Source organism: Mirounga angustirostris, unplaced genomic scaffold (assembly GCF_029215605.1).
Source record: "Mirounga angustirostris isolate CCGP_5_RB_7025 unplaced genomic scaffold, mMirAng1.0.hap1 SCAF_5, whole genome shotgun sequence".
NCBI lineage: Eukaryota > Metazoa > Chordata > Mammalia > Carnivora > Phocidae > Mirounga > Mirounga angustirostris.
Genome location: NW_026991713.1, coordinates 8,037,545 through 8,064,925, shown reverse-complemented (window position 1 = coordinate 8,064,925; position 27,381 = coordinate 8,037,545). Strand labels below are relative to the sequence as shown.

At 38.5% G+C, this 27,381-nt stretch overlaps 1 protein-coding gene across 1 annotated transcript in view; it reads right to left on the bottom strand.

Annotated features, from left to right (window-relative positions):
• Window positions 1–3,967: 3,967 nt before the first annotated feature.
• Window positions 3,968–27,381, bottom strand: part of SLC25A17 (solute carrier family 25 member 17) — a 49,667-nt gene continuing 26,253 nt past the window's right edge. The window contains exons 5-9 of the mRNA XM_045872471.3: window positions 16,732–16,848; window positions 15,706–15,851; window positions 15,522–15,617; window positions 13,203–13,285; window positions 3,968–11,539 (exon numbers count right to left, since the gene is read on the bottom strand). Coding sequence (XP_045728427.1) covers window positions 11,392–11,539; window positions 13,203–13,285; window positions 15,522–15,617; window positions 15,706–15,851; window positions 16,732–16,848 — 590 coding nt within the window. The 3' untranslated portion in view covers window positions 3,968–11,391. The remainder of the gene's footprint in view (window positions 11,540–13,202; window positions 13,286–15,521; window positions 15,618–15,705; window positions 15,852–16,731; window positions 16,849–27,381) is intronic.

Here is a 27,381-nt window from a genome sequence, read left to right as displayed (position 1 = left end):
CACTAAAAAACTGTTAGAATTAGTAAGTAAGTTCAGCAAGGTGGCAAGGGATGAGATCAATATACAAAAAATTGTGCCCACTTTGTATGAATACTCTCTCTCTCACATGGACACTGGTAACTAAAATATCTGTTAAAGTATGTTAGGTGAGTATGCTCCCTGCATTATACCCTTCACAGCACTGTACCAAAAATCACCTTACTGGTTTATATGCTCATTGTCTGTCTCTCTCCATTGCAATTGAAGTCCCACAAGAGTAGGGACATCATCATCTGTCTTCTTCCCAGTATATTCCTGCTGCTTAGCAATGTGGCTGGCACATGGCAGATGCTCAAAAATTATTTGTTGACTTCTCAATTAACAGAGTATCCTTGGTATAAGCAACACTACTTCTTAAGCACCATTATTAAGTCTCACTGTTAGATACTGGAGACACAAGAATGAAACCTGCACTCCAGGAACAGGAGCACTAGACGAACAAATAACATAATGTGATAAAGGATAATGTCAGCATTCTTGCTTTAATTACATTGAATTTTTTCTGTTCTTAAGCTTATGAATTTACCTCTCAGCTCCCTTCTGCCTGGACACATCCCACACTTTATGCAGTTCAGACTAAGGTAAGCGTGCATGTACCATATTGTATTTAATATGGTGAAATTGCTAAGGTACTTAAATATTAGGGAAGCTATGTCTTACTTATTGGTCAAAATATATATTATCATAGGGATTGCAACTCTAGGTGCTCTGGTTTAGAAAAACCCAAATTCAATACTATGCCCCATCTCCCTCAATATATAATTTCATTGGACCGTTAGTCACAGAGTACTCATAAAGCCTGGGATGGTGATGAGGATTCGGAGCTCTTAATCCATTGAGGGAGGTAGGTACGTAAAGAGAGAAATACAACTTAGTGCAGAAGGTACTGGATAGAGCTCTATGCAGGGTATTATGTTCCAAAAATGACTAAAGAAATAAAAGGCACTTTGTGTGAGGGACAGCCCTACCCCAGCTTGATACTCAAATGATGGCCCTGTTTTTTTTAACATGGGCACTACTGCGTAAACCATACCTCAGGGAAAGATTCGGGTACTCAGAGACTTGAAAGAGTTAAATTTTCAGCAGATATGTCAATCAAGTAGTAAAAAAAAAAAAAAAAAAATCCGCCCTTTCCTCCATTGCCTGCATGCATACTGAACCTACCCTTCCATTTTTGGAAAGAAGAGAAACAGTACTGGAAGGCTTTTGAACTTATTTTCTAAGTAGCTTATTTTACTAAACAATCAAAACCATCAAGTAGCTAAAACATATCCATTTTCAACCTTGAGTCCTTTGGCATATTATACCCCTCAAGTCCTCCCTGGAGAATAACAGGCTCACTTCTTCCAGGAAGACAGCATGGTGCTGTGGGAAACGGTGGGATTTGGAGTCAGAAGACCTCTTTCTGTTCACATCCTACTCTGTCACTGGTTGTATATCTGTGAGTCATTTAACCATTCTGAACCTGTCTCCACCCTTAGAAAATAGAGAGATCATCTGCCTAATTCATCTCAGACGTATGAAGTGAGTACCAAGTAAGACAATCGGTGCCAGATTGTTTTTACAAACTACAAAGCAATATATAAGGACGATGATCATATCTGTAGGCCAGTGCTTAGCAGGTGCCTGGTACGAATGTACTCCGTAAATGTTTGTGAAATAAATTAATATCACAGATCAATGAGAGCTCTAGTTGGTTATACCTGAGAAAGCGGTGGATGCTACTGGCCAAAAACTGTCCTTTGTTTCCTTGACTTTGATTTCTATTGATATTGAGAGCTACTGGTTTTATTATCTGGCCAAGAGAAGACTATAAATTATGGATGACAAATTAAAAGGGTAGGCTTATGCTTGGGGGAAGGAAAAAGTAAAAGAATATAATTCCAGCAAAATACCTCCTACTCCATCCCTTGCTTTTATAGATAAAAAAAAGGTGTTTCTAGGTAGAGCTCCATCAAGTTCAAGCCACAGTTCCTATTTAGATTGCTAAGTGGGTCTAAGAATGTTCTTTTTTTTTGGTTTAATTGAGACCAAATTTCACTAAGCATCTCTGACAGCAGTGATTTACAATGAGGATGATATAGGAGGTTGACTGCAAGGCCCTCTGGTGGCCTGAAGATTTTTCCGTGTCTGCAATTGCAAAATGAAAAGAAAGCCCAGCCATTTTCTATCAAATAGGAGCTTATTTATAAATTAAAAAGTCAACAAAGCAGATGGAGCTAGAGTGTATTATGCTAAGTGAAATAAGTCAGTCAGAGAAAGACAAATACCATATGATTTCACTCATATTGGGAATTTAAGAAACAAAACAGATGAACATGGGGGAGAGAAAAGGGAGGCAAACCATAAAACAGATTCTTTTTTTTTTTAAGATTTTATTTATTTATTTATTTGTCAGAGAGAGAGAGAGAACAAGGAGGGGGAGCCGCAGGCAGAGGAAGAAGCAGGCTCCCTGCTGAGCAGGAGCCCGATGCAGGACTTGATCCCAGGACTCTGGGATCATAACCTGAGCTGAAGGTAGATGCTTAACTGACTGAGCCATGCAGGCACCCAAACGGACTCTTAACTATAGAGAACACACTGAGGGTTGATGGAGGGAGACGGGTGGGGGATGGGCTAAATGTGTGATGTGGATAAAGGAGGGCACTTGTTAAGACGAGCACCGGGTGATGTTATGTAAGTAATGAACCACTAAATTCTACTCCTGAAACCAATATTACCCTATATATTAACTAACTAGCATTTAAATAAAAACTAGAAACATTAAGTCAACACAGATAACTTGGAAAAGTCGTCCTTGATTTTTTTTAAATTTCAAAAGCTTCATAATCATAAACATTTCTATAGAGACCCCAGCCCAATGTAACCCCATGTTTTTTTTTTTTTTTAAAGATTTTATTTATTTATTTGACAGAGACAGACACAGCGAGAGAGGGAACACAAGCAGGGGGAGTGGGAGAGGGAGAAGCAGGCTTCCCGCCGAGCAGGGAGCCTGATGTGGGACTTGATCCCAGGACTCTGGGATCATAACCTGAGCCGAAGGTAGACGCTTAACCGACTGAACCACCCAGGCTCCCCATGTAACCCCATGTTTATGGCAATTCACAAAATGATGAACAGCAAGTCCCTGCCCTCTGGAATTTGCCATCTAACAAAGGCACAGGGACTAGGATGCAGACGTAGAAACAAAGGTCGAAGGGGAGAACTATAGAAAGTACTTGGGCTTGGCACACCTGGGTGGCTCAACTGGTTAAGCATCTGCCTTCAGCTCAGGTCATGATCCCAGGGTCCTGGGATTGAGCCCCATGTCAGGCTCCCTGCTCAGTGGGGAGTCTGCTTCTCCCTCTCCCTCCGCCCCTCTCCCTACTTATGCTCTGTCTCTCCCTCTCTCACAAATAAATAAATAAAATAAAATAAAAATAAAGTACATGGGCTTTGGAATCTTTGTGGGATTAAATAAGATAATATATGCAAAGCATCTACTATGGCATCTGGTGTATAGTAGATGCTCAATAAATGGTAGCTTTTATTATTGTACTTTAGTATGTGATATTTAAGTGATCTCAGCCACCTGCTGGAAGAAATCTAATTTTCAGCTCTAAACTCCTCTAGAACTTTTGATACACCTCATTTAATTCTGTATTTCAGAAGAATTAAAAGGAAAAGCATCTAAAGCCCACCCCCGTGGCATATAGCACTTCTTCCCTGTCATACTCCAAATGGAATTTCTCCTGCAGCTTGGCAAAGTAGAGGTGAAGGGAGAAATAAAGTGTTTACCTAGTCCAAAGTGACAATGAACATAAAGGGATAGGTGAAGTTTTAATTTAATAACATAATGTCACAGTAGGCATAACTTTTGACCCAATAACCGGATTCCTGAACATTTTTCTTAACAAAATAATCAGAAAAGGGCAAAAAGATGCATATATTAAGAATCTTATCACATTATTTATAATAGCAAAAAATTGGAAACAATCTAAAAGTCCATCAATAGGAGACTAACTAAATAAGGATACAACCACACAGTACAATTCTATGAAGAACTAAAATTACGATGCAGATATTTGACATTAAATTACATTTGAGATGAAATTTTACAAAATTAGGCAGTTTGATTTTATTTTTTTATTTTTATTTTTTTTAAAGATTTTATTTATATATTTGACAGAGAGACAGAGTGAGAGCAGGATCACAAGCAGAGGGAGAGGGAGAGGGAGAAACAGGCTTCCCGCAAAGCAGGGAGCCCGATGTGGGGCTCAATCCCAGGACTCTGGGATCATGACCTGAGCCGAAGGCAGATGCTTAACGACTGAGCCCCAGTTTGATTTTATTTAAAAAACCCCCTACCTACAATATACCTATGATTTCATTAAAAAAAGCCAAAACCTATCTAGGGACACCTGAGCGGCTCAGTCGGTTAAGCATCTGACTCTTGATTTCAGCTTGGGTTGTGATCTTGGGGTTGTAGGATTGAGCCCCAAATGGGCTCTGTGCTCAGCATGGAGTCTGCTTGTCCCTCTCCCTCTGTTCCTCCCCCTACTCATGTGTGCTCTTTCTCTCAAATAAATAAAATCTTAAAAAAAAACCCCTATTTAAACGTATCTGTGTGTACATATATATACATGTACATATTTAAACAAGTCTGAAAATAGATATACTAAAATTTTAGCAGTGATTTCTAGACATTGGGAATATAGGTATGTATACACACATATATAGGAATATAACTTTATTCTCTTCATTCTTTTCTATATTTTCTGAAATTTTTATGATGACTATGTATTATTTTTATAAGAAAAAACAAAAGCTAAATGAAAAAATTTAAACCAAAATAGAAAATAGCTATCTCCAAGCAGTACAAGCTAGTGAAAGATCGCTGGATAGAATATCAGGAGGTCTGAATTCCTATTTCTGACATCCAATCCTTTGCTATGTGACCTAAGCCAGATCCGTGTCTCAATTTCCCCATCTATACAGTAAATAAGTAATTTAAATAAATCTCACAATAGAGAATAAAATGAGAATGAATGTGTTAGGAAAAAAATCTGTAAATGTCACACCTACTTGCAAATTAAAAAACAAAAGACTTCCTCAATTTTTAAATTCCCCTTAAGTCTTCACTGCTTTTATATATATATATATTTTTTTTTTTTTTTAGTAATCTCTACACCCAACATGGGACTAGAACTCATAATCCCAAGATCAAGAGTCGCTTGCTCCACCAACTAAGCCAGCCAGGAGCCCTACTTTTAAAATTTTTAACACACTAACAAATACATGAGAAAGTATTCAGGATCTTAGCCTCAACTAGGCTCCAAACTGTTTACCAAGTAAACATTTCCATATTGATCAAGATAAGGTGTAAGTCTATATGGTAACAGCAGTTCTCAGTAAGCCTGAACCGCTCCTGCTGGCCTATCTTCACAGAGGTGGAACTAAATGATACGTGTTATGTCTAATTTTCAAAATATGTGTAAAATTAGATTTTAAATTCATAGAGTATAGGACTGTATCTTCCTTCTTTAGATCCAAGTGTAACTGTAGTCAAAACTGTCAAAAATTGAGGGTCATGAACACTTCTTTTCCCTTGTTGCAGGCTCTCAGTGACCTGAAGATGCTCCACCCCTTCCCAATTCCAATATGTGTTCAACTCCAAGATCTAGGTTGAGAAGTGTCTGGATCTAATTCAATGTACAAGGTACAAAGCATCATCCTGTTTCTACTTTGCAAATGCTATTTATTTCTTCTGTCAAGAAGGTCCTTTACCTACTTCTTGGTATGTTGCTAATTCATAGGTTGCCTTCTGATCACATAGATGAAGACAGTCAGCCCCAGCCTCCCCACGCTCCCGAAGCAACTGTGAACACTTATATTTCTCATCAGAACTCATCAGTGGTAAAATTCCAAGTTGTTTGGGCGCCTGGGTGGCTCAGTTGGTTAAGCGACTGCCTTCGGCTCAGGTCATGATCCTGGAGTCCCTGGATCGAGTCCCACATCGGGCTCCCTCCTCGGCAGGGAGTCTGCTTCTCCCTCTGACCCTCCCCCCTCTCATGTGCTCTCTCTCATTCTCTCTCTCTCAAATAAATAAAAAATCTTTAAAAAAAAAAAATTCCAAGTTGTTTTTTGTCTGTCTCCCATATTGCACAATGAGCTATATGAAGACAGAGACTGGATTATCCCAGCAATTGGCATAGTGCTTGGATATGATAGGTAATATTTCTTGAATAAATGGATAAAATGTTATTCCTAGAATAGGAATCTGCAATTTAATAAAAGTTCCTCCATAGGGAATCACCTACTTGGCTGGCCATCTACTCTGCTAATGGGTTCTATAGAAACTAAAGCAAAACAAGAATAAAGCACACATGAAAGAATTTGGTGTACCACAAGGTAGATAATTTTGATGACTCCAATTAAAGCAAAGAAATAATGAAGGATAAAGGAGTCAATTGACTAGCAAAATAAAGTATACTCAATAAAGTGTGAACTGGGGTGCCTGGGTGGCTCAGTCATCAAGCGTCTGCCTTCGGCTCAGGTCATGATCCCAGGGTCCTGGGCTCGCCAGGAAGCCTGCTTCTCCCTCTCCCACTCCCCCTGCTTGTGTTCGCTCTCTCACTGTGTCTCTGTCTGTCAAATAAAAAATCTTAAAAAAAAAAGTGTGAACTAATTAAGGAAATCTGAAAAACTGAAAATCAACAACCAAGAAAACACCAGAGTGCAAGAATTCTAAAAACATGTACAATCTTTTATTTTTTTAAAAATAAAAAACTTATATCTAGGGAAAGACAGAGATACAGATGGACTACTGTAATTCAAAATCCAAGACATGTCTTCCCCTAGATATAAGTTCTTTCAGGACAGGAAATGATCTTTCAAGTAGTAGAGTGTCTCTAGGTTCAGTAGGGAGCTCCTACTCCCATTTCCATCTTCTAATTTCCTTTTCACTTTCTTTTTTTTTTTTTAAGATTTATTTGAGAGAGAGAGAGAGAGCGAGAGCACAAGCAGGGGGAGCAGCAGAGAGAGAGGGAGAAGCAGAGTCCCCACTGAGCAGGGAGCCTGATGTAGGGCTTGATCCCAGGACTCCTGGGTCATGACCTGAGCTGAAGGCAGACACTTAACTGACTGAGCCACCCAGGGGCCCCTCAGTTTCTGTCTTTAAATAGTAACTTTCTTTCCTTCTCTTGCCCAGTCCGTGGAAAATTTTTTTTCTTGTCCATTATGTCCCACTGAACATGCTTTTTTTAGGGGCTACCAGTATAACCCAAGGCCCTTTCACTCCAATGGTGGTAAAAACCCTGCAAGTCACAGTTGTATTTACTGCATATGTAAATATCCTGTAACTGAGCCTTTGTATATATTTGGTATCCTGCTGACATTTAACATTGCCAGGTAAGTAATTCAGCTGCCCAGAGGAAGGGCTCTCCTTAGATGTGTGGTATTGGGCTCCACAAAGGCACTCTTCCTAGTTTTTCCAGAGAGTCAAGATGAATACTATCTCAGCCAGTGACTTTCTGCTGTTGAACCAGTTTGTATTTTACTGATTAACAGATCAATATTTGGGGGGCTTAATTTGAATATTGAACAAAACATGAAATTACTGGTTTTGACTTCTCTTTTGAGGAGATACATCGATAAGGCTCCCAGAAAAGAAATGGCCAAAATTCAAACCAATGGAAAGAGGAAAGATTGCCCCAAAGTAAAACCTAGCTGATTTTCTTGGTTCAAACAGCATTTATCTGATGGATATTTTGGTGACAGATGTTAACTAGACTTATTGTGGTGGTTGTTTTGCAATATAAACATATATCGAATCATTATATTGTATACCTAAAACTAATATAATGTTATATATCTCTCAATATAAAAAACCAGCATTAAGCATATATATATATTTCATGTACTGTGCCAGACGCACATATATATCTCTCCATCTGTCCAATAGAAAGGATTACCTTGCAAGTCTGTTCTGAGGATTAAAGAAGATATATATATCTCTATATAGATATCTGTACATGTATTACAGCCTTGTGAGGGAATCATTTCCATCGGACAGATGAAGACACAGATTCAGAAAGGTGAGCACGCAACTTGTCTGTGGCCAGGATGCTATTAAGCAACAGAATGAAAATCCGAAGCCAGGTCTGGCTCAAAACCCAGAGTGATTTCCACTCACTGGTGTGATCTATTCAAACAGCCGGCCCCCTCGACAGTAATAATCACATAATGATAAAAGTCATTGCTAACATTTATCTAGCTCTTCTCACGTGGCAAGCACTGTGCTAAGCAATTTATATATATGATCTCTTTAATCCTCACAATCACAGGTAGGTTTATCAAGACCTCCATTTCACAGTTGAGGAAACTGAGTTTTATACAAGTTCAGTAATCACTTGGTTCTCACAGCTGGTAAGGAGTGGGGCCAGAGTTGAACCTAGGTCTAATTCCAGAATCCATTCTTTTCATCCTTACACTTGACTGCAGGAAACTCAACTCTTGTCCTGATTCCAATGAGGCAAGTCAATTGATAGTTCTGTCTCGATTTCCTTGTTCCTTAAATGGGACACTGTTCCTTGTCCTTCCCAGAGATATGGGGGTTGTAAGATAAGAAAGTGCTGAAGCTTTAAGAAAAACTGCTATATAAATCTAGGCACAGTCAAAAGTTTCACTCAGATTTTCCCTCTCTGGCGATCATAAAGGGATTTAGTTGACATCATTAGCTCTTAAACATCCTCTCAAGTGGGTAGTGAGTATTATCTTCACTCATCAGAAAGCTGAAGCATAAGGAGATGACGTAATGTGCTAGTCAGTCGGTGGTTGAGCTGGGAATAAAACCCCAGATTCTAGCTCCCACTGCTTATGTTCTTACTGTCAATCCTGTTTCTGCATTTCAAACTTAATTGTAAAATAGAGGAGGGTAGAAATATCAGTGTCCACTTCAAAACACAGATTAAATACTTACAGAAATTAAATTTTCTACTGCAGTGACACTAATATAACCCCAAGGCTCTTATCCTCACATTCTAGAGAAACTGCATGAGGAATCAAAAATAAAAATTTCCATTTCTGCAGTATACACTTCGGCTCCTTAGTCTTCTCAAATAACTTATTATTAATCAAAGGTTTTACAAAACTGGGTGAGTCATTACCTAGTTTCAACTAGTGAGTCTGTAAGCTTCCTTTCATAGGGAGCATAAAACCTCAGTATTAAGTTGTTCGCTCATAAAATCAGAAAAAAGAAGCATCAAATAGATTTTCACATCATAAACACTTCATTTAACTATATAATTTGACTTGGAAATTATTCTAACATACCAACCTGAGCTCAAAATTCAGTTTCCAAAGTGCACTGCATAATTAAAACAACAAAATCACACACATTACACTTTTATGATCATTCTTCTCCTGCATAAAAATCAAAGTAAGTTTTGTGCTTCCCACCCAAGCCTTACCACAGACACACACAAACCTTAAAGTAAAATAGAAGGTAGTAATGAGGCCAATTCTCTGTCTTCAATAGGGGATGAGTGTTCAGTCTAGTTCCCAGATTATGAGCCCCTCCTAAATCTTGCTTTCTAGAACAACACAACCGTCTTCCAATTATCAGGAGCTTGATAATCACCTATTTTTAAATTACCACAGGGACCAGAGAGGAAATAAGAGAAATAAATTTCCACTTTCAAAATTGAACTAAATACTGGAGTCCATAGATACTTCATTGTTCCTCTCTCTGACTCCAACTGAATTAGACTTATAAATGAAAAGCCTGTCATTTTGTTATAGGGACAAAAACTAAGTCACAGGAACCCAAAGGGCTATTCTCAAATGTCCTCTCGGAGTTTGCTTCTCGGGTGGCTTGAGAGGCCTAAATTCACCCCTAGCTGCATAATAAAAGTCCAACCACCTTCAAACGTGCTATGAGGCGAAAGTAAAGGATGATGTGGGGCACTCAGGGGTTTTTTATTTAATCCATTAGTCCAACTTTCCTTTGAGAAAAATCTTTGTCTTGGTTTCTATAATTGAAACCAATCATAGCTTCTGTTGAGTCAGGGGCTCTAAGGTCTCTCAGACTTTAATGTGAGTATGAATCACCCGGGGATCTTGTTAAATTTCAGACTATGATTCAGAAGGTCTGGGACCGCGTGCCCAACAAGCTCCCAGGTGATGTCAATGCTGCTGACTGATGCATACACTTTGAATAGTAGGACTATAAGAAATGTTTCCAAATAGAAATAACCTCAATCAGATGTTTATACTCAAAAGAGATAGCCTCCACCAGGACTTTGTAAAGGGAGAGAATATTCCAGAGCCTAAACAGGGTACCTGCTCCTTGTCCCTTTTCTAGGATTTTTTTTTTTTAAGATTTTATTTATTTATTTGAGAGAGAGACAATGAGAGACAGCGTGAGAGGGAGGAGGGTCAGAGGGAGAAGCAGACTCCCTGCCGAGCAGGGAGCCCGATGCGGGACTCGATCCTGGGACTCCAGGATCTTGACCTGAGCCGAAGGCAGTCGCTTAACCAACTGAGCCACCCAGGCGCCCGCTTTTCTATGATTTTTACGAGCTAGTTGTAAACCCAATGTGGTACCTGAATAAAGGCATCTTTTTAAAATGTCTTCTGTGTTGACAGTTTATTGGGACTCAACTTGATGGGGCTTGTATGGATGAACATAAAAACTTCAAGCCTTTTGTAATGAAAGGGCTGATTCAAAATAAATATTTTTAATTATGTCAAATACTAATGAATAAGTGATGTTCACAAATAGTTTATAAGAGAATCATTTGGGATTAATCATTTTCATTTCTCCCACAAAATAAATAGCTCATGTACTAAAGGAGACACCTTTCCTTAAGCAGGAGGAAAGAAGTTCAAGTCATGCCTGTGGAACAATCATAATATTTTTAGTGAGGAAAATACCAAGATTAAAACATACAAAAGTATACGAGGAGAATTATATGGTATTAAATGTGTCCCCAGAATCAGAGGAAAAGAACAGCTGGTAAATTTAAGGAAGATTTTAACTGGAAAAGATTACACATGTGAGCAATAGTCCATTCACCTTAAGAAAAACAATAAACACCCACAAACTTCCATCTTCAGGTTTTCAATAATGGTTTTTTTTTGTACGACCATTAGACTAACCTCCCCCACAAAATTCACAACCAACCATCATAAAAATTAAGTTGTGGACAGGTCTAGCTGGCTATATTCCATGTTTACCCTTAGACGCTTTTCCAGCTAATGAGGGTAAAATTCATGGTGCACACAGCAAGAATAAAAAGAGAATCACTTCCCTTCACATAGAAGGAACCCCCCATCTTGAGCATCTTTCTGCACTTTGCAGTGTGAGGTGTCTCAGTGCTTGCGGGCACTCTTCAGCCCCATAACTGTGAAGGTAGCAGCCGTCAGTTTCTCATAAACCAGGAACATGAGCGCAGCAGTGAGGACTGTCTGTAGCAGTTTGGCTTCAAGGCCTTTGTAGAGTCCCATGATTCCAAAACGCCTAAAAGAAAAGAGGTTTGAAAAAAAAATAAAAGGTTTTCTTCATAAAAGTCAGCTCCTGGATCAAAGAAGCAGGCTATCATAGCTACCACTTATCCCCGAGGGAAGATGTTCCAAGACCCTCCGTGGATGCCTGAAACTGAGGTTAGTACTGAACCCCCTATTTTTTTCCTATACACACACACCTATCATAAAGTCTAACTTACAAATTAGGCACAGTAAGAGATTAACAACAATAGCTAATAATAAAATAGAATAACAATATACTGTAATAAAAGTTACAGGAATGTGGTCTCTCCCTCTCTCTCTTATATCTATGTATTGAGATGCAGTGAGGTGAATGATGCAGATATTGTGACTTGGCGTTAGGTCCTATTGACCTTCTGACGGTAAGTGAGAAGGAGGATCATCTGCTTCCAGACCGTGGTTGACTGTGGATCCCTGAAACCATGGGAAGGGACACTGTGGATGAGGGGGGAATACCGTATTTGCATTTTCTAAATTTTATATAAGTGGAATCATATGGTATGAATTCTTTTTTGTCTGACTTCTTTCACATGGCATAATTATTTTGAAATCCACCCATGTGGTTGTATGTATTAGTAAGTCCTTTCTAATGAGCAGTATTCCACTGTGTAGATAGATAGTAACCTGTGTGTCTACTCACTCAATGATGGGACATTTGTGTTGTTTCCGGTTTTTGACTCTTACAAATAAAACTGCTATTAATATCTGCGTACAAGTTTTTGCACAGACATATTTCATTTCTCTTGAGTACATAACTTGAGAGGAAACGTGAGGTCCTATGATAGTTGTATGTTTAACTTTTAAAGAAAATACCAAACTTTCCAAAATGGTAGGACCACTTTATTTTCCCACCAGCAGCACAGGAAAGTTCTGGTTGCTCCACATTCTTGCCAATACTTGGTATGGTGAGCATCTAGTTTTAACTTTATACCAGTTCTTTATCTTTGATTTTTTTTATCCCAAGCATATTGTTTTTATAGTAAATTTATTTACTTTCAAAATATCTTATATCTAGGAACAGTTATAAAATTATGGCAGCGTTTGCTTCAAAGGAGGCCCCTGACTGATTTGAGGCTGCTGAGATTCTCTAAATGGAATGATACAGGGAAACGATAAAAGGACCTGCTTCTTAGGGCCACTGTCAGGATTAAGCGAGGTTACCCGTTTGAGGTACGGAGCTCAGTGTCTAGCACAAAGCACTCATCAGCACTGCTGTCATCATTACAATAATTATTGTTACTCTTCCTACTGCCCCCTCCCTTTCTCACTATGACTACTGCGCTCCAACAGCTGTTTATTTCTATCTCTGAGAGAGGTCGCAGGCGAAGCCACTGACGGCAGCACTGCTAAAGGCAGAACAGTCTCTACATTAGGTGATAGCAGGCTTCCCTCTCTAAAGGAGTTCTGGATATTTCTAAGTCACAAAGAATGAAGACCTGGAGTTTTTCCGTAACTTCCCCAAATGCTGCCATATTGCACTAAGGCCCTAAAATGAGAAATGTCTGAGCACAGTGTGCAAGGAGCGGTTTCGAGGCTGCTGCTGCCAAGGCAGTAGTACAAGTTAAGCAGATCCAGCCACTCTGGCAGAGATGGCTGCTGAAAGACAGGACAGAATGTGAGGCATCTACAGAGCTCACTTTACTCGTTGGTGAAGAAGATAGAGAACATTCCGAAGACTCCCCAGTGTTCTGTTTTCTGGGTTTAGTCTATGACGTCCAAACTGGGGAAGAAGAAAAACAGATCAATTTCTACCTGCGGAGGAAATTATGTTGGAGTAATGTCTTATAGTATACAGTAATAAAAATATCCGAGTATGCAGATTTCATGAATTTTCTCTTTTTCACTGAAATAAATGAAAATAAGAAATATTTTTCGGGGCGCCTGGGTGGCTCAGTTGGTTGGGTGTTCGACTCTTGGTTTCAGTTCAGGTCATGGGATCGAGCCCCACGTCAGGCTCTGTGCTCAGCGTAGAGTTCTGCTTCAGAGTCTCTCTCCCTATCTCTCCCCCTCTGCCATTCTCTCTGCTCTCTCTTCTCAAATAAATAAATAAAATAAATAAATAAATATTTTTCAACGAAGCATGAATTTTTACTTCAGAGAATTATGGGGAAAATACTCCCTCAACAGAAAACAAACATGCCCACAATGAAGATTTAGATATTGATGGTATGGCTTACCCTCTAGTCCTTTAGAAAGTTCTTATAAACTAATCAGTTAGAACCACTACAATCTAAGCTCTTCACATTATATGTTTACATTATAAAAGTATCAAAATACACTTATTTAGATGCTGAATTCCCTTATATTAAGTACCAATTTAAAAATAGCACATCAGTAGAAACACTTTTAACAGAAGGTAATACATTTTTTGAACTGAAATATTTTTGGGACGCCTGGGTGGTTCAGCGGGTTAAGTGTCTGCATTCAGCTCAGGTCATGATCCAGGGCCCGGGGATCGAGCCCCACCACGTTGGGCTCCCTGCTCAGCGGAGAGCCTGCTTCTCCCTCTGCCTGCCACTCCCCCTGCTTGTGCTCGCTCACTCTCTGACAAATAAATAAATAAAATCTTAAAAAAAATTTTCTTTTCACCATCACCGCCATTTTATCTATCAATAAATACTTTGAATTTTTTCTGCAAAGTAGATCATGAATCTGTCCATGTCTTATCTCTCCTCTCCATTGCTACCACCTTAGTGTAGGGCACCATCACCTCTCACCTGTACTATGGAAATGGCCTCCTACCTGATTGCCCTCCCACCCTTATCTCTTAACCCTAGGACCAATTCGCCACACAACAGCCACAGGAATCTTCTCGAATTGTAAATCAGATCACATTGCTCCCAGTTTAAAGCCCTTCAAAGGCTTCCCACTCAAGTGAGAATAAAATCTAGAATCCTCATCTATAGCCTTCCTTGCTACTTTTCCAATCTCATCTTGAGCCACTCTCCAGCCAGAGTGGCCTCTGTTCAGTTCTCAGTCATCACCAAGCTCTTAGCACATCATGTTCCCTCTACCTAGAATGCTCTTTGACAGTTGGGTCCTTATCTTCCTTTAAGTCTTGATATTTATATATGTCTCCTCAGAGGAGCCCAATCCTTAATCACCCTGTCTAAGAAGATCCGTAACATGCCCCTCTCTACCAAATCACAGAATGCAGTTCACCTCCTTGATAGCTCTTTTCTCAACTTATAATTAACTATTTATTTTGCTTATTTACCGTTTTATTCTTTCCTGTTACCTCCATGAGGACAGGGATTATTATTATTATTATTATTATTATTATTATTTTTTAATTTATTTGAGACAGAGAATGAGATAGAGCATGAGAGGGTCAGAGGGAGAAGCAGACTCCCCGCCGAGCAGGGAGCCCGACGTGGGACTCGATCCCGGGACTCCAGGATCATGACCTGAGCCGAAGGCAGTCGCTTAACCAACTGAGCCACCCAGGTGCCCCAGGACAGGGATTATTATTTTTACCCACCATGTATACCCACTCCCCACACAGAGTGGGTGCTTAATAAATATTTTGATGAATGAATAAATAACTGAATGCAAAAACCCAGAAATTTGAAAGTACTTCAGAAAAACTAAATCATTAATTCCTCCTGAATGAACTAAACAAATCAACTTCTGATTTTGTATGATTAACCTAAGCAAGTCTACTTAAATGAGAAGGAAACAAGCTTATACATTCCTAAAGTCATTAAAGAACCTCCTCCCACATTTGGGTTTTCTGAGACACTATGTTACCTAAGAAATTACAAATGTAAACTTTGTTCCACACCAAATAGGAAACCAGCTGATAGCCAGCCTGCTTAGCAATTATCAAACAAATGGAAAAGTGGTATAGCCTACCAACTGACAACTTTATTGCTTTATTAACATTGCTTTAAACAGAGAAACCACGTACTTCAGAATGTTGTTTGACTAAATGGAGGGAGAACCCCAGCACTCACCCTCAGAATTGACTGTATCGTCTGCATAGGATAGGTGACGGTGGTAGCAATCGCTTTGGATATTGCACCAATGATGAACACATCCAAAGAAGAAAGCTGGAAAGCAAAGAAACAGCAAACCGCATCAATCCAAAAAAGAGAGTGTCAGAGATTATTATTTGCTGCTTTCAGAATCAGGGATTACCTTCGCTCCTTTCTTTAGAAGCTGCCTTTTTAAACCTTCGTAGAACATGAACTGGATGGCAGGATTGAAGACCAACAGCAAGGAAGGAAATGTGCCATTCCATAAAGCCAAGATTCCTTCATCTCGAATGATCTGGTGAAAAGCATCTAAGCAAGAAATCAAGGACTTTTGATTACAGTCCCCTAACCGGAGAACACAATGTGAATTTTGTTCAAATGTACCCAGAACACAAATCATACTGGTTCTATTAAAATTTCCTTCTTGCAATGATAGTCTAGGGGCAAGTTCATCAGTTAACTACTTTTTGATAATCATCAGACACGGACAGTCACCATGTTATTGACAGACCAACTTAAATCACAGGCAACTCTTCCTGACAATCTGGTATTAGAACGTCAGGTTTTCCTAAGTAATCACCACCACCACGACTGAGAACTCTGTCTTACAGAGAATTGTGAACTTATAGCCCACGTGTTTCACAGCAAAGTCCAGGACAACAGACAGTACCCTGGGATCCATTATTTAGGATATGACTTAAAAGAAAATCACTATTTTCATTATAAAGACGGATACATGGGAAAGGAGAACCAGGTAACGTAGTATTATTAAACTCAAAGTCATCAGATATTAATGATAACTATATCCAAAGACAACACTAAAAGAAACAGTGTAGATTATTCTTTAGAAATATTGACCCCTCCCACCAACACTACAGCATACTTCTCTACGTCCTGACATTGGGTTTGGCCAAGGGGACATTAGCAAACAAGATGCGAACAGGGGCTTTTACAATTGGATGTGTCTTCTTGTGCTGTTGCCATCATCAAGAGAAGAATATGTGTAGGCTGATCCCAGCCTAGATGAGTCAAATCCCTGTCAATCCATAGACACATGAGCTAAACAAAGGCTTACCGTTACCTGTGGAGATTTGAGGTTATCTGAGATGAAGCATTATCGTGGCAATAAATTCCAGACACAGAGAGAAAAGAAACTCCTTAAATAGGAACTCACTCAACAAACACTTACCAATAATACCTTTGTAGTTGGTTGGTACAATGTCTTCATTCCTAAATTTTGCCCCTTGCAGCTTCAGTCTGGTGTTTACCACCCAGAGTGGAGTTGTTAGCAACACATTCACCACTCCTTTAAAAAGAAAGAAGAGACAAGGGGAAAGCAAAATGTAACCTTGCAAGCTTTGCTGTCTTACGTTAGAGCTACATACCAATGTTTCATTTATGCTTCTGCCACTGACCTCCTGGGAGACCTGAGGGAAGGTGTCTCTGTGACAGGGTACAACACAAGCCACCACTGTTAGAAGCAATTCAGAAGCCTTGCTGAGAGCAAAATGGCTGGCAGCAGTACCTTTCCACACTTACATAACAGGAAATGATCTGTTTGTCAATTTATATAGCATCCAAAGTAGCAATTTTGATTTAATTCTAAGTACATTCTTAAAATGACAGTTTTAAATAAGGTTTACTGATCACATGCTAAGTCCATGACAATATCTAATAAAACACATAATTTGCAACTCTCACGTAAGTAGCTTACATGGTTTTAAGTGAGCATGGATTTGGTACAATGGGTGACAAGTGGGAGAAAGTGGTGACATTTGAAAGAGCTTCACCAGGAACTAGAGGCTCACAGAAGAGTTCCTCATCACTTAGGGAATTAGGAGAGGCAGGCAGCAAGCAGTAGTTATGAACCATCACAAAACACCTGAAACAGCTTCGCAAGCATCATGATCCTTACAAGCTTAAGGATGGGGATGTTGGTCCCCCAATGTTGCCTCAGAGTGGAACAATACAATGAGCCAGGTGCTTCTGTTTTGAAAACACATGATCCCAAGTTAACACCATCTTGAGATATTAAAATATTCCTCATCAGTCCTGGAATGATTAAAAAAAAAATACCAGAAAGAATTGTAACAAAGTGCCTGACACATAGTATATACTCTATAAATATTTGTTAAATAAATATTGAATAAACCAATGAGCAAACTCAGTAAACAACCACACATTCCAAGCTATCTAGCTCTAGCCAGGCTCTGAAGAACCAAGAGGCACAATCCTAAGGAAGAGAAATCTTTTACTAAAAGTCACACAACAGGAGAAACAATGTTTTGATTTAAGGACTCTCAAAACACACCATTCAGAAAACACAAGTCCAACCAAAGACAAGCTCGATGAAACAGCCAAGAGATTAAAATCCTATTTTTTCATCTGTTGTATAGAGTTGCTAAAGTAAGATAATTTGTTATCTCTTTCTTAAGAGCATTATGAGAACACTTTCCTCAAAATAAGACATTATCAAAAATTTTATGAGCTGTATTCATTATATTTTTAGAGTCACATAACACACAAGGAGTCATCTTTAGTTATGACTCACTATACTCATGCATTGTCACTTAAGGCATTGATCATAATCTGAAAAAGCCTTACCTAGAGATTCTTGCTAGTCTCATTTTTAAAAAAGTGCCAGTGCTCAAGAGGTCAAGATAGAAGAATATCAACACATGCCTACTTGCCCAGACTTTGTAATGTGTTCCTATTGAATGCAATGCACACATCACTTGACGGAAAAACCAACAGCAAGAAAAATGAGACTAGAAAGTACTACTGAGCAGTCTATTGCATTTTTTTTTTTTTTCCAGATGAAGACAGGAGAGCTCAGAAACAGAGATCACAGGCTTCTGTAGATAATGTAGATAGGCAAAGTGTAAAAACCTTTTTAAACAAATGAAATGTGTTGTCTATTAAACAAACTCTTCAGAAATCAAAATTCCTTTCATGCTCTATTCAAGAGGTAATTACCCACAAAACACATCGGAGGCAATCTAGCCTAGATTTAAGATTTAACCATCATTTAAAATTCTGCTTTTGGGGCGCCTGAGTGGCTCAGTTTTTAAGCGTCTGCCTTCGGCTCAGGTCATGATCCCAGGGTCCTGGGATCCAGCCTGACATCGGGCTCCCTGCTCGGCGGGAAGCCCGCTTCTCCCTCTCCCACTCCCCCTGCTTGTGTTCCTGCTCTCCCTATCTCTCTCTCTCTAATAAATAAATAAAATCTAAAAAAAAAAAAAAAAAAAAAAGAGAGAGAGTCCTTTAAAAAAATTTAAAAAAAAATAAAATTCTGCTTTCATATATATCTTTGTTTTGAGCTGAAAGACTGAGAGGATTCTTAGGACAATCTCCAGTATAAAAATGCACTATATCATTTAAAGAAGAGAATATAAAGTCCTTGTGAAAACATTTGTATTTTGAAGCTTTTTATCTGACAAGTTCAAGTACTTTGTTCATCCTCTAAGCCAAAATAGATGGAGAGGTATTTTTTAATCACTATAATTTTATGAGTTCTGGGAAAAGACACTCAAAATATTTGAGGATCCAAAACTTTACTGAAGTAAAGGACAGCATTCCACGGAAGAAAAACAAGCTACAAACAGTCATGATGAGAGATTCCAACTTCACTAATGCCTGATGGATATGGCTGAAGGATAAAGTTGTCTGCTTATTTATAAGCCCATGTAGAAAGTTTGTTCAGTTCTAAGCTGTGGTTGTTACTTCACTTCTAAGATGGGAATACTAATATTTTACCTACTTAATGACAAGAAATTGTTTTTCTTTCAATGCAAATGATTCCACTTTCATTTTTCTTTGTAAAAAATCATTTACAAGAAAACAAAAGCAAAATTAAGAGATGAACAATAACTGAACACACACACTGAAATTATTCACTGATTCAAGGAATAATTGGAACACAGCTGTTTACTTCTGAAATCTTGAAAACAAAATAGTTTTATTAGCAGTGAGTCTGTTAAGGAGAGAAAACAAAAAAGAAGTATGCTAATTGTGTATGCACTTCTGGGAAATAAGTGCAATGACCACTGATACAAGAAAAGGGCAGATCAAGGTCATAAATCTAACCACTTGGCTCCCTATGAAGGAATGCAACTTGATACACAACAGGAACAAACCTGCCTTACCAGATTTAAGACTGGAGGGCAGGAAAGGAATATGAACTGTCAACAATAACACCACTGGCATTCAAAAACAGTTATGGGTAAAAATCCCAATTTCATAAAATGGCAAGTATCTTCTTCATTTAAATTTTCTGTGAGGTTCTGTTCCCAAATCCCTTCCCAAGGTATCAAGCTATATGAGCTTTTTTCCTATGAAAATACAGTAAGTAATAAGTTTCTAAGTTTCAAGCAGAATTTGAATAACAATTATACTGTTCCTAGTTCTCCTTGGAGACAATGAAACTCATTTCTACAGTGATTTTAATACATGACAAGGCTCACAGCAGGAAAAGAAAAAGTGGTTCTAATTCTAAGAATGCATAGGTATTAAGATATGAAAACATGTTATGAGGAGAAATTTAAAACTCACAAAAGTAATTCCCAAAGAATTCCTTACTTTCAGAAAAAGAGACCCTATAATCAGAGAATCTCAGAATTATAAAGGACTATAAAATACATTTGACCAAGGGTCTCTCAACTGTTATACAATCCACATTTTGATTGTAAGCTGGATAATCCTTTGGGGCAGCAGGTGGGGTCGTTACTGTGTATCAGACAGACAACAGTAGCTGTAGAAGGATGGAGTCATTAAATGGCTTGGTACATTCAAGGAATCACAGTTTTCCAGGAGAGGATGGGAACAGTAGAGATCAAGCTAGAGGTAAGCAGTATCACAGCAGATCTTGTATGTTGGGCTCTTATCCTGTATACGGTGGGGGCCTTTTATGCTGTAGGTACCATGACTTTATCCTACATGCAAGTGGCAGACATCAAGGGGTTTGAAGCTGGAAATAACATTATTAGATTTGGGTTTCAGAACAGCAGTTCCCCACCATCTCTCTGATAAGACATATAACAGATGAGGCTCATAACTGACACAGACCCATTGCACCTTTCTTTCACATACTCCAGAAAACACTTCAGAGTGTAAGTGAATGAGAATGATATGTCTTTTCTCAAACCTGCTTATGTCAGTTTTGAATCTGTTATGGTAGGCAAAACTTTATAGGTATGGGGTATGTACAAGAAAAGGCATAAAACTCCTATCAGTAAACCAATAAGCCTTCACCATGTATTGAAGAAAATGAAAAAGTATATATTTATACATCTTAAGTTAAAATAAAATACAAGGTAAGTAGGCTATTTATGATACTCCCTATGTCAACTGACTTTTAAAAACTAACTGCCCTACCATACCAGTCTAGCTGTGTTATGTATAGGGGAATCTACTGTGATTATAGATGTGTAAGAGTTAGAAAGGAAAAAAGCAGAGCACAATGAGAGAAAGAATAACAAGGGTGTTGTGTACCTGGTGGAGAATGGGATGTCAGATGTCAGCAAATAAACAGCTTTGAACAATTAAAAAAGATTTCGTACTGAGGGTTGCTAGAGGGGAGGTGGGTGGAGGGATGGGGTGGCTGGGGGATGGACATTGGGGAGGGTATGTGTTATGGTGAGCGCTGTGCGTTGTGTAAGACTGATGAATCACAGACCTGTACCCCTGAAACAAATAATACATTATATGTTAATAAAAATAAATAAATAAATAAAATTTAAAAAGATTTTGTCATATATTTCATGAATTAGTAGTTTCATGGAAAGTTATTGAGTTAGTCCTTGACAGTGAGTGATAAACTTTTAAATGTCAATACATAAAACTATAGTAATCTAAAATATATTAAAATTAAAATTTTACAAATACTTGGTCTCAGGTATTAAACATAATACTAGATAGCCATTTGTTGCAATTATGTAAAAAAGAAGGTTCCTTCTGTACAGGATATCCTTGAATCTATTCTGATTTTTTTCCCAAGTGAACAAATCTCAAACTTGAATTCTTTGAGTTATGACACTGTTAGAAAACTATTCTTCCAGAAAGGTTAGCTAGGCAGGATTATGCAAAGTAGGTAAGTAAGGAAGACTTCAGGGGCGCCTGGGTGGCTCAGTCGTTAAGCAGCTGCCTTCGGCTCAGGTCATGATCTCAGGGGCCTGGGATAGAGCCCCGCATCGGGCTCCCTACTCAGCGGGGAGCCTGCTTCTCCCTCTCCCACTCCCCCTGCTTGTGTTGCCTCTCTCGCTGTGTCTCTCTCTGTCAACATAAATAAATAAAATCTTAAAAAAAAAAAATAAGGAAGACTTCAGAGGCAACAACAGAAATGGCTATGGATATGGAAAAGAAGGAATGGATTCTAGAGATATTTAGGAGACAGACTGATGATGGTTCTTTTTTTTATTTTAAGTAATCTCTATGCCCAACATAGGACTCAAACACTCAACCCCGAGACTAAATGTCACATGCTCTACTGACTGAGCCAGTCAGGCATCCCTGAGACTGATGGTTCTTGATGACCAAACGATTGTGGTGGGTGAGAGCACTCGCTATGATGACTCCTGGATTTCTATCCTGAGTTACTTACAAATCTTTATTCATTTCCTCAGAGAATAAAATCCTGTGTGTTATACTCTATGTAAAAGTTGGCCTGGTGGGTAGTCAAAACGTACACACTTTCACTTATAAAATAAATAAGTCATGGGGATATAATGAACAGCATGGTGACTATAGTTAATAATATTGTACTATGTATTTGAAAGTTGCTAAGAGAGTAGATCTTAAAAGTTCTCACCACAGGAGTGCCTGGCTGGTTCAGTTGGCGGAGCATGTGACTCTTGATCTCCAGGGTTGTGGGTTCGAGCCCCATACTGGGGGTAGAGATCACTTAAAAATAAAATCTTAAAAAAAAAAAGTTCTCACCACAAGGAAAAAAAAATTTAACTGTGTGGTGATGGATGTTAACTATCATTGTGCAATATATACAAATATCAAATCATTATGTTGTACACCTGAAACTAATATAATGTTATACGTCAATTATAACTCCATTAAAAAAATGGTTGGCGGGGGCGCCTGGGTGGCTCAGTCGTTAAGTGTCTGCCTTCGGCTCAAGTCATGATCCCAGGGTCCCGGGATCGAGCCCCAAATCAGGCTCCCTGCTCTGCGGAAAGCCTGCTTCTCCCTCTCCACTCCCCCTGCTTGTGTTCCCTCTCTTGCCGTGTCTCTGTCAAGTAAATAAAAATCTTTTTAAAAAAATAAAATAAAAAGGTTGGTACAGGTGAAAGTTAATTAGATCTAAATCAACCTAAGACCAAAATGAGAGTATTAAGCAGAAGAAAAGCTCAGAGACCAAGCCAAAACACATCAGTGGCCTCATACTGGTAAAGAGGAAAACTTGTGGGGCATGAATACTCTTGGACTGGTAACTACTTTTCAATTAACTCATTTAAATTTCAAATGGACATTTATTCAATTGTGTGGCTCCCAAAGTACTAATTTTTCAAATATACCAAAAAGTGATTCCACAAAATAGAACACTAAAAGTACAACAGTTAAATCAATTAATTTAGGGGTGCCTGTGTGGCTCAGTCAGTTAAGCATCTGCCTTTGGCTCAGGTCATGATCCTGGGGGCCTGGGATCACGCTCCGAGTTGGGCTCCCTGCTTAGCTTCTTCCTCTCCCCCTGCCATTCCCCAAGCTTGTGCTCTCTGGCTCTGTCTCTCTCTCTCAAATAGATAGATAAAATCTTTAAAAATAAATAAATTAGGGTGCCTGATGGCTCAGATGGTTAAGCGTCTGCTTTCGGCTCAGGTCATGATCCCAGGGTCCTGGAATCGAGTCCCGCATCGGGCTCCCTGCTTAGCAGGGAGCCCGCTTCTGCCTCTCTCTCTCTCTCTCTCTCTCCCTGTCTCTCATTAATAAATAAATAAAATCTAAAAAAATAAAAAAATAAAAAAATTAATTTAGTTATAGACTAAAATGGATACACACAAAAAAAATAGGAAATCTATCTACTTTCTTTCCATCTCTTTAGTAAAACTCTGACTAATTGAACAAATATTTTGTTCACCCAGCAAATATTTATTGAGCACATGTTAGGAATTGTTCTTACTGGGAATATAGTCATAGTAGTAGGAGGAAACATGTATATATACTCCCTAAGAAGAGGTATGATAGGGCGCCTGGGTGGCTCAGTTGGTTGAGCAACTGCCTTCGGCTCAGGTCATGATCCTGGAGTCCCGGGATCAAGTCCCACATCGGGCTCCCTACTCAGCAGGGAGTCTGCTACTCCCTCTGATCCTCCCCCCTCTCATGTGCGCTCTCTCTCTCTCTCATTCTCTCTCTCAAATAAATAAATAAAATCTTTAAAAAAAAAAAAGAAGAGGTATGACATATATATATGTATGCATTAACACATATATGTATATATGTAATCTTATATATAATTACATATAAGATACACTACATATAAAAATACATTTAATTGTAACATATATATCTGTTCTGTATCTGTGTGTATGTGTGTGTATATATAGCCATATATATAAAATACCCATATATATTTTTTATCTACATATTATCTATATATCTACATATTATCTTAAATATACATATAAATATATATTATATAAATATATATATTAAACATACATATATTTAAGATACTTGCTCTTATGGAGCTCACATTCCACTAAGGAGACACAGACAGTAACTAAATATTCATAATATCAGGTTAATGGCTCCCTAGAGCTTTTAAAATCTCAGATGACAAGGATCCAAAGTCTTCTAAAATCTGGCTCCTGTTTACTTCTCCAACCTTATTGCTCATGTTCTTGTGCTCACTTCACTTACTAACTAAATTAGAGAGCTCACTGTTCTAAACATGGTCCTGTATTTCCTCAATTCCCTACCATTCTCTCCATCAGAAAACTGTCACCACTCATCTACAGAAGTTACTAATCCTGCCCAGTTCAAGAGCCACGGCTTTCTATAAGCAGATCCCTCCCAGCTAAAAGTGATCTCTCTTCTTCCTATGAACCTCTAAAGCGTTAACCATTATGATACTAACTACACTGGGCTGTGTGCTAAAATATCTTTGTCATATTTGCTTTCACACTCATGGTGGGCTTCATGGGTGTGCAACCCAACTTGTGCCTGGTTTAATCTCATTGCCAACTGTCTTGAAATGCTAATAAATTGTGAACAAGGAGTCCTGCATTTTCATTTTGTACTAAACCTTGCAAATTATGTAGTCAGTCCCATTCATGTTAAACATCTCATGTAGACCTCAGTCAAAAAATAAATGATGGGGGGCATCTGACTGGTTCAGTCAGTAGAGCATGTGACTCTTGATCTTGGGGTCATGAGTTTGAGCCCCACGTTGGGGGTAGAGTTTACTCAATTAAAAAAAAGAGTAAAATAAAAATCATGGAAAGCAAGCAGGGAAGGTATTGTAATCTTTTTCTTTTTAAAGAGACTTGGGGCACCTGGGTGGCTCGGTTGGTTAAGTGTCTGACTCTTGATTTTGGCTCAGGTCATGATCTCAGGTCGTGAGATCAAGCCCTGTGTCAGGCTCCCCGCTCAGCATGGAGTCTGCTTGAGATTCTCTCTCTCCCTCTGCCCCTCCCCACCCCCTGATTGCACGCTCTCTCTCTCTGTAAATAAATAAATAAAATCTTTTTTTAAAAAAAGAGAGAGACTTCAATTTCCATAAATTCTGGAACACTGCTAAACAGGGATAAAACTATCTTCTCTGGATTAAAAAGACAAGAAGCCAAGTCAGCTCAGAAATAAACTTTTTTGTGTATATGGTCAATGATCTTCCACAAGGGTATCAGGACCACTCAATGGGGAAAGGACAATCTCATCAAATGGTATTAGGAAAACTGGATATCCACACACAAAAAAGAATGAAGTTGGACCTGTATCTTACACCACATACAAAAATTTATTCTAAATTAAAGATTAAAAAAATTATTCTAAATGGATTAAAGACCCAAATGTAAGACCTAAAAGTATAAAACTCCTAGAAGAAAACAAAGCAGAAAATGTTTTCATGACATTAGACATAGCAATGACTTCTTGGATGTGACACCAAAAGCATAGACAGAAAAGCAAAAACAGACAAATGGGACAAATATCAAACTTAAAATTTTTGAGCAACAAAGAACATAATCAACAGAGTAAAAGGCAACAGAGAATGGGAGAACATACTTGCAAATCATATATCTCATAAGGGGCTAATAATATCCAGAATATATAAAAAATACCTACAGCTCAACAATCAAATATCAAATAACTCTATTAAAAAATGGGAAAAGGACTTGAACAGACATTTCTCCAAAGATGATATACAAATGGCCAATAAAGCATATGAAAAGATGCTCAACATCACTACTCATCAGAGGAATGCAAATCAAACCACAGTGAAATATCACCTCACACTATGATTGGGATGGCTATTATCAAAGCAAAAACACCCAGAAAGGAACCCTAATGCAAGCTGGCACAGCCCCTCTGGAAAACAGTAAGGCGGTTCCTCAAAAAGTTGAAAATAGAGCTACCCTATGACCCAGCAATTGCACTACTGGGTATTTACCCCAAAGATACAAATGTAGTGATCCCAAGGGGCACATGCACCCCAATGTTTATAGCAGCAATGTCCACAATAGCCAAACTTTGGAAAGAGCCTAGATGTCCATTAACAGATGAATGGATAAAGAAGATGTGGTATATATATACAATGGAATATTATGCAGCCATCAAAAAATGAAATCTTGCCATTGCAACAACGTGGATGGAACTACAGGGTATTATGCTAAGTGAAATAAGTCAATCAGAGAAAGACAATTATCATATGATCTCACTGATATGCAGAATTTGAGAAACAAAGCAGAGGATCATAGGGAAGGGAGGGAAAAATGAAACAAGACAAAACCAGAGAGGGAGACAAACTGTAAGACACTCTTAATCTCAGGAAACAAACTGAGGGTTGCTGGAGTGGGGGGGGTGGGGGGGGTGGGAGGGATGGGGTGGCTGGGTGATGGACATTGGGGAGGGCATGTGCTATGGTAAGAGCTGTGAATTGTGTAAGACTGATGAATCACAGACCTGTGCCTCTGAAACAAGTAATACATTATATGTGAATAAATAGAATTCCTTTTCAAAAAACAAACAAACAAAAAACACCCAGAAAGTAACAAGAGCTGGTAAGGATGTGGAGAATTTAAAACCCCTGCTGGTGGGATTATAAAATGGCATAACTGCTGTGGAAAACAGTATGGTGGTTCCTCATGAAATAAAAAAAGACAAAAAACAAAACACACACACGCACACACAAAAAAACCCCTAACATATGATCCTGCAATCTCACTTCTGGGTATATATCCAAAAGAACTGAAAGCAGGGACTTGAAGAGATATTTGCACAACCCATGTTTATAACAGCAACTATTCACAGTATCCAAGAGTTAGAAACAACCTAAATGTCCATCAATAGATGAATGGATAAACAAAATGTGGTATATACATACAAGTAAATATTATTTAGCCTTAAAAAAAATAGAAACCCTGTTACATCCTAGAACATGAATGAACCTTGAGAACATTATGCTAAATGAAATGAGCCAGTCACAAAAAGAAAAATGCTGTATGATTCCAGTTATATAAGGCATCTAAAGTAGTCAGATTTATAGAAACATAAAGAATGGGGTCGGAGAAGGGGGTAAGGGGGAGTTGCTGTCTAATGGTTATAGAGTTTCACATTTATAAGATGAAAATGTTCTGGAGATCTGTTTCACAATAATGTAAATAAACTTACTATTAAA